Source organism: Monopterus albus, unplaced genomic scaffold (genome assembly GCF_001952655.1).
Source record: "Monopterus albus unplaced genomic scaffold, M_albus_1.0 scaffold221.1, whole genome shotgun sequence".
Taxonomy (NCBI): Eukaryota; Metazoa; Chordata; class Actinopteri; order Synbranchiformes; family Synbranchidae; genus Monopterus; species Monopterus albus.
The window spans coordinates 720,254-728,667 of NW_018128101.1; the positions used below are offsets into that span (position 1 = coordinate 720,254).

Below are 8,414 nucleotides of genomic sequence, written 5' to 3' on the forward strand. Positions count from 1 at the left end.
GAGAACTTGCACAATTGGTGGCTGACTGAATACTTTTTTGCCCCACTGTATGCCCTAAAGTTGTGCAGACATCTTTCATTTTGGGCTATTTCCCCACACACACCTGGAAGTCAAAGGTTAAGTCTGGGATACAGTGAAGTGTTTTTACTTATTGTACAGGAGGGCCTCCAGCTGTCAGTTTCCTGCTAAAGTCATATTAGTATTAATTTTCTTAACTCAGCTCCCTGCAGCTTCTACACCAGTTTGGTCAAATATACATGTTAAAATGAATATTTCCCGTATCGTTATGTTTTAGAGTACTGATCAGTTTATAAAACACTAGTTGGCAACATAACCAATAAAAATAAAGAATGCAAGAGTTTAATTTATTTGCACATTTCAGAAGAATAATCCAGTTATGTGTATGTCAGTGAATATATGCAGAAGGCTAAAACTGATGTAGCTCCACTACATCAGGGGTTTATAATGCAGCATTTTTAAGTATCCATGTGTCATACAACAGCTTCATTGCAGTATAATCATGTTACACTTTAATCTTCCTGATGAATTTGGAATACCACATGTAGGAGGTAGCTGCACTCAAGCTATACCTAAGAAGAAAAAAAGACAGAGGTGATCAGTTACATTAGTCATTAACAGCATCTGGACAGCTTGCTTTCACAGAAACTTACCACGTAATGATGTACTGCATGTGTTCATTTCTCAGTGTGACTCTGGTTTGTCCACCTATTGGGCCACCAGGAATGGTGCTCCCTGCAGGACACAAGGTGCTTGCATTTTTCATTCAACATACATAACGCTTCTCTTTTCTGCAGACCCGTAGAATAATTATTACCAAGTGTATATGAGTCAGTTGCATATTTAATCTGATATTTGATTTAGCCGATTCAAAGAGCCTCATCGTCATTCATGAGACCTTACTGAAGTCAGCATCAATGAAGATGGGCTCAGCTCCGGTGACACGGGACATGGCCTCCAGGTCACGGTAATGCCACCGGTTTCTCTCAACATCATTGTTCGGCACAAAGGGTTTGCGTGTCTCTGTCAGCCTGACCACCCCGACCACTTCCACCTCCCCATCCACCTGCACAGAAGCATAAGAACAGTCTACAAAGGAGCAGGACAGAAGCATGTCTGAGATTTGTGCTGTTGCTGTTTCTATATAGAGTGATGTAAATGCTTTTGTGAGGCTGGTTATACTGAGACATTACCTGGAAATCCCAGCACCATTATTACAATTAGATAAGTACTGTAAAACCCCAGTTTAGTTTATTTTTAAGGTTTTTGGGCCGTGGTCTGTGGGTTTTTTGTTGGTTTGTTTTACAAGTAGGTGCATATGGACATGGAAGTGAGTATGTGGAATTAATGCCTGTTGTGTTCTGGTGTTTATCTTGATTTGTGTTGACTGCCTGTCCCATGTGTCATAATCTCAAATACCTACCTGTCCTTTCATCCTGGTCGCTGGATTTATTTTCTGTCTTGGGACGTATCCCCTGTTCACCAGGATTGTGATCCTGCAGCGACAACGGCATACAGGAGCTAGCATAGATCAGTGACTGGTGGATAATGTATAATGTAATATAACATGGCTAAGAGTCTTCTGGTGTATCCGTTACCTTACCCGAGGTCAGTACAGTAGAATGGGGTGATGACATTAGCACCGCTATCTCCACTTGAAGACAGGCTTCCTGCCACTCTGGCCTCTTTCTCTGGGTCAACTGGTGAGCGGGGTACAATATACAGCTCCTGTGAGTGGTCGAACTGTCCACGTACTGTCACCCTTCTGTACTCTAGGTTATTCAGCTCATGGGGACTAGAATCCAGAGAGAAACAACAACAAGCAAATCTTCACATTTATCCCAGGACAATTCATTCTTATTTCCCATGTAACAGCTTCTTGGTATGTACAGTGCCTTGTGAAAGTATTCGGCCCCCTTGAACTTTGCGACCTTTTGCCACATTTCAGGCTTCAAACATAAAGATATAAAACTGTAATTTTTTGTGAAGAATCAACAACAAGTGGGACACAATCATGAAGTAGAACGAAATTTATTGGATATTTCAAACGTTTTTAACAAATAAAAAACTGAAAAATTGGCCGTGCAAAATTATTCAGCCCCCTTAAGTTAATACTTTGTAGCGCCACCTTTTGCTGCGATTACAGCTGTAAGTCACTTGGGGTATGTCTCTATCAGTTTTGCACATCAAGAGACTGAAATTTTTGCCCATTCCGCCTTGCAAAACAGCTCGAGCTCAGTGAGGTTGGATAGAGAGCGTTTGTGAACAGCAGTTTTCAGTTCTTCCCACAGATTCTCGATTGGATTCAGGTCTGGACTTTGACTTGGCCATTCTAACACCTGGATATGTTTATTTGTGAACCATTCCAATGTAGATTTTGCTTTATGTTTTGGATCATTGTCTTGTTGGAAGACAAATCTCCGTCCCAGTCTCAGGTCTTTTGCAGACACCATCAGGTTTCCTTCCAGAATGGTCCTGTATTTGGCTCCATCCATCTTCCCATCAATTTTAACCATCTTCCCTGTCCCTGCTGAAGAAAAGCAGGCCCAAACCAGGATGCTGCCACCACCATGTTTGACAGTGGGGATGGTGTGTTCAGGGTGATGAGCTGTGTTGCTTTTACGCCAAACATAACGTTTTGCATTGTTGCCAAAAAGTTCGATTTTGGTTTCATCTGACCAGAGCACCTTCTTCCACATGTTTGGTGTGTCTCCCAGGTGGCTTGTGGCAAACTTTAAACGACACTTTTTATGGATATCTTTAAGAAATGGCTTTCTTCTTGCCACTCTTCCATAAAGGCCAGATTTGTGCAGTATACGACTGATTGTTGTCCTATGGACAGAGTCTCCCACCTCAGCTGTAGATCTCTGCAGTTCATCCAGAGTGATCATGGGCCTCTTGGCTGCATCTCTGATCAGTCTTCTCCTTGTATGAGCTGAAAGTTTAGAGGGACGGCCAGGTCTTGGTAGATTTGCAGTGGTCTGATACTCCTTCCATTTCAATATTATCACTTGCACAGTGCTCCTTGGGATGTTTAAAGCTTGGGAAATCTTTTTGTATCCAAATCCGGCTTTAAACTTCTCCACAACAGTATCTCGGACCTGCCTGGTGTGTTCCTTGTTCTTCATGATGCTCTCTGCGCTTTAAACAGACCTCTGAGACTATCACAGTGCAGGTGCATTTATACGGAGACTTGATTACACACAGGTGGATTCTATTTATCATCATTAGTCATTTAGGTCAACATTGGATCATTCAGAGATCCTCACTGAACTTCTGGAGAGAGTTTGCTGCACTGAAAGTAAAGGGGCTGAATAATTTTGCACGCCCAATTTTTCAGTTTTTTATTTGTTAAAAAAGTTTGAAATATCCAATAAATTTCGTTCCACTTCATGATTGTGTCCCACTTGTTGTTGATTCTTCACAAAAAATTACAGTTTTATATCTTTATGTTTGAAGCCTGAAATGTGGCAAAAGGTCGCAAAGTTCAAGGGGGCCGAATACTTTCGCAAGGCACTGTATGTGTTAGTGAAGATTTTTAAGGAAAACAATGTGTGAAGCTGTAAACCCCAGTGGTGCTTGCTCACCATTATAGTACTCATACAGTACTACAATGTTTTCTTATTTAAAAAAAGTTTTACCCTTTTATTATTATTATTTTGAATTTTTGTCTAAAGTCAAGTCTGTTTTACACATGCCATCAATTAATTACATTTGGAGGTCTCTTCTTTTAAGCCTTAGACATTTTCTTAACTGACAGGAGTGAAACAAGGTGCTCATGCCAACATTAATAAAAGTTCTCTCATTACAATTTTATGGTCTCGATGTGAGTCAACACATGATTTATTTTTCTGATTAGTAAAAGGCATTTTAGCTTCAATAAATAAAAAAACTGAAAGAATAACATTTTAAAACAATGTTGATTGTGGCTCTAATATTTAGCAGTGTCACTGGAGTTCTGAGAAGCTAGGTTATTATATTGCATTGCTTGTAACATACATCAATAAAACTTTCTAAGAAAAGGGGACTGGATATAGCTGCATTTATTGAACTGCTTTTTCCAATCAATCCCAGTCAGACCTGCTGTTTGACCCAATGTGTGTGTGAGGAGAGTATTAAATGTGCCCAACGTACTTACTCAAGAGGAAGAGGAATGGGCTGTGCAGTACTGCGTCTTATCAGCTTGTCAATCAGCTCCATTTTCCATTTACGCCGTTTCACCTTCAGAAACACAATTATCTGAAACCATCTAACAATAAACTAAAGATACATAAGCATTATTAAACAAAGTGATGGCACAAAGTAAATAAGCTGTACCTGCCATGTACCAAGGCCAAAGGTGGTGGCAGGGATGAGCAACAGGAACCATTTGAGGAAGGAGTCTTCTCCTTTCTCTGCTTCTGCTACTGTGGAGCTGGACTGTCGCTGGAGATTAATGAACCTTCCTAGACATTTAAAAAACACGGGACAGGAAGTGAATGCAGCACAGTGGTGTGTTTAAAGTGGATGGTTTACCAAAACTATCCACATACTGGAATAGCCCTGTAAAGCATTTACACTGGAGGATTACAGTTTAAAGATGAAGCTTTGGTCATTTTGACAGCATAATGGATATGATAAGATAAATATGTCAACACATGATAATGTTTAAACCTGACAATGGTGTAAATTGCTCATTTGCGAAATGCAATCTAATTGTAATATACCCTCAGAGGCCACTTTAGGTACACCTATACAATCTAATGCAGTTCAATACAACAGCCCTACAATAAGTGGCACCTTTATGAAGTTGATAATGTTCCATTTTTGTGTCCTCAATTATTCATTTATTAGTGGGCTCACAGCTAAAAGTGTTGTAAAACATATAATAATTAACACCTCTATGTCAGTATTAACAAAAAGTGACAAATATAGATTTTGGTAGAACAGTTGTACTGAACTGCATTAGATTGTACAAGTGTACCTAATAAACTATAATTGCAATCTGGTTGCCATGAGTATTTCAAATCTAAAGATGATTATTTTTACCTTGTAAATGTAATAATAGTTTAACCATTATTAGTCATATATACACATATATTAAGCATGGTTATGATATCAAACCCACTATTTATTCAAAGGAATTTGGACTTCACTTAGAAATTATGGAATTTTCTGTTACCAAAATCCCCCCCTCAATCTATTAAGTATTTTTTTTTACCGTGTGCAAGTTTGAAGACAGGCAGCCTGGAGAGAAGGAAAGTCCTCTTGATGTAAATGATATTTGTCTGCAATTACATAACGTTAAAATAAACTTAAAACCTGTAAATGACATTCACATAACTTTTTCTTGGGGACGCATATCTGGCAAATCTGAACATTGCGACAAATAATTTACCTGTCTTTTTAATGTCAGCAGCACCCTGGTGGGGTAAGCCAGCGCTGATTTCAGAAAAGCCATCCTGAATCACAACATGAATGAAAATAAAGTGAAATAAAATGCTACTTATGAGACAATCAGCTACACAAGTTACATGGCAGACGTTTCTAGCAGAGGGGGACGTTTTCTGATATTACTACTTCCGGGTTGAAGACGCTCCGCCCATTTATCTTGACCCACGTGTGTGCAGGAGTGTGTTGATATTTTTATTAGTACATTAATGTTTTAGGGTGCCTGTTTTGGCGCAATTACAGCTGACAGATCAGTTTAGTCTTCGACATGGATCTCGCCTCCAAGGACTCGTACATCCAGAAACTTGCAAGCAAAGTCTTTTCTCAACGAGACCAGGAGCCAAAGAAGAGACCGTTTGGTAATTTTAGCTAACTGCAATGGCAAATGTAACGTTACACTTGATAATAATTCACGTCTCTGTGTTATAATTCGGAAAATACAGTGTACTCTATGTGTTAGTAGGTTTGTAAAAGTGTCTAAAACTCGGGTGTTTTCAAGGCTATAGCTATTACTGCAGCCTTCCGAAGGGGGGCGCTACACCGTTGAAATGTATGACACTTTTTTGCTGGATTAATATAGGAAATCTTGAGATGACTATCTAGTTCGGAAAATGCACAAAATGAATTTCATTACGCAGAATTGTGTTTATTGTTCAAAAGTTTCTTTCAGTTATTAAGCCCAAAAAGGAAGTTCCACTGTTACAGCAGCCAAATCACGCGTACAAATCACAAAACCAGCAGAATATGGGCACCCTGAGGGGGATAAGAAATAATAATAATAACACAAACAACTAGAAACTGAAACAAAAAAGAAAAAAACTAAGGCAGTGCCAAGTAATACTAAAATATTAGAAATAAAAAAAATTATGATACAATTTGTCTCTGTGTTTAGCTCATTTCAAGGGTAAAAGTGACCCTGGTGCCCCAGAGAAGAAGAAAAGGTGTAAAAAGAAACATTTCAAAGAGAAAGGCAATGATGGGAGGACACCTACTCCTAAACCCCAGCAGAAACCAACTCAGAAACACCCAGCTGCTGCCAAACAAAATGGGTCCGGAGCTGAGAATGTAAATAGAGCTACAGCACAGACACATAAAGGTACAGAATGTGCATCCAAGTTTTCTTCTTACTGTTGTAGCACATTATTTCTTGTACATCTCTTGTACCATTCTGTTACTGAAAAACGTAAATGTAGTTCTTACTAGATTCACCTTTTTTCCTTATCAAAGGAAGAAATGTTGAATCCAACTTCTCTGCAGTGGATGTTCTACGCAAGAAACTACATGAAAAGATTGAAGAGTCCAGAGGGCAGGTATGCAGTGTTTAGAGATGGTGCCACATTTCTAGTTATGTGTCCTATTAGAGACAGTGTATTGGGCACGTGAACTGTACTGGTGCAGTAAACTCTACGCACTGACTTCTCGACTGGAACTGTGTTTTTAAAACCAGCCAGTGTTTTTCTATTGCTGTACCGACTGGAAGTCACTCTAAAATTTTATTGTATGTGTTACAATGACAATAATGGATTATCTATCTATCAGTGTTGTCTTCAAAAGGTTTTCTGTGGATGTTGAATATGTTTACTGCTGAGGATCTGTGCTCTTGCTGACGCTAACAAGAAACAAGTGCAGACTGGAATTTCACATGCAATTCCAAATCCAGTAAAATAATTGTTTAATGTATATCATGTGATGTATTTTTGGTTTAATCAATTTGTCAGGTCTTAGCTGTGGCCATACAGTGAGAAACAGAAGTATTTGAACACCCTGCGATTTTGCAAGTTCTCCCACTTAGAAATCATGGAGGGGTCTGAAATTCACATTGTAGGTGCATTCCCACTCTTAGAGACAGAATTAAAAAAAAAAATTCAGGAAATCACATTGTATGATTTTTAAAGAATTTATTTGTCTTGCACTGCTGAACATAAGTATTTGACTTACCTGAGAAACAGCAAGAATTCTGGCTCTCAAAGACCTGTTACTGTGCCTTGAAAAAGTCCACCTTTACTCCACTCATTAACCTAAATTAGTAGCACCTGTCTGAGCTCTTTAAAGACACCTGTCCACCCCACAGTCAGTCAGACGCCAACTACTACCATGGGCAAGAACAAAGAGCTGTCAAATGACACCAGAGACAAAATTGTGGACCTCCACAAGGCTGGAAAGGGCTACGGGGCAATTGCCAAGCAGCTTGGTGAAAATAGATCAACTGTTGGAGCAATTGTTAGAAAATGGAAGAGGCTAAAGACGACTGTCAGTCTCCCTCGGACTGGGGCGCCATGCAAGATCTCACCTCGTGGGGTATCACTGATGATAAGAAAGGTGAGGAATCAGCCCAGAACTACAAGGGAGGAGCTGGTCAATGACATGAAGAGAGCTGGGACCACAGTTTCAAAGGTCACTGTCGGTAGAACACTACGCCGTCATGGTTTCAAATCATGCATTGCACGGAAGGTTCCCCTCCTCAAGTCATCACATGTCCAGGCCCATCTGAAGTTTGCCAAAGACCATCTGGATGATCCAGAGGAGGCATGGGAGAAAGTCATGTGGTCAGATGAGACCAAAGTAGAACTTTTTGGTCTAAACTTCACTCATCGTGTTTGGAGGAAAAAGAAGGATGAGTTGCATCCCAACACCATTCCTACTGTGAAGCATGGGGGTGGTAACATCATGCTTTGGGGGTGCTTTTCTGCGAAGGGGACAGGACGTCTGCACTGTATTAAGGAGAAGATGAATGGGGCCATTTATTGTGAGATTTTGAGCAACAACCTCCTTCCCTCACCCAGAGCATTGAAGATGGGTCATGGCTGGGTCTTCCAACATGACAACGACCCGAAGCACACAGCCAGGATAACCAAGGAGTGGCTCCGCAAGAAGCATATTGTGAAATATTGAAGCATTTAGGTTGCTATATAACTAAGGCCCTAATATAGTTTGGAAATTGTTACTTTAATAAGACACTGTGTTAT

General features: G+C 39.9%; 2 protein-coding genes across 2 annotated transcripts in view; one reads left to right on the forward strand and one right to left on the reverse strand.

Moving 5' to 3' along the window:
- Positions 1 to 344: 344 nt before the first annotated feature.
- surf1 (SURF1 cytochrome c oxidase assembly factor) lies at positions 345 to 5,562 on the reverse strand. Its single transcript, XM_020619520.1, has 9 exons — positions 5,396 to 5,562; positions 5,219 to 5,285; positions 4,336 to 4,463; positions 4,157 to 4,239; positions 1,622 to 1,813; positions 1,442 to 1,514; positions 922 to 1,084; positions 672 to 753; positions 345 to 590 (listed from the first exon to the last, which is right to left on the reverse strand). Exons 1-9 carry the CDS (start codon positions 5,456 to 5,458, stop codon positions 524 to 526), a joined length of 918 nt encoding a protein of 305 aa, XP_020475176.1. The 5' UTR covers positions 5,459 to 5,562; the 3' UTR covers positions 345 to 523.
- A 24-nt stretch (positions 5,563 to 5,586) lies between these two features.
- Positions 5,587 to 8,414, forward strand: part of surf6 (surfeit 6) — a 5,731-nt gene continuing 2,903 nt past the window's right edge. Inside the window, exons 1-3 of the mRNA XM_020619519.1 lie at positions 5,587 to 5,807; positions 6,341 to 6,544; positions 6,676 to 6,758. Of these exons, the coding sequence (XP_020475175.1) occupies positions 5,717 to 5,807; positions 6,341 to 6,544; positions 6,676 to 6,758 (378 nt within the window). The 5' untranslated portion in view covers positions 5,587 to 5,716. The remainder of the gene's footprint in view (positions 5,808 to 6,340; positions 6,545 to 6,675; positions 6,759 to 8,414) is intronic.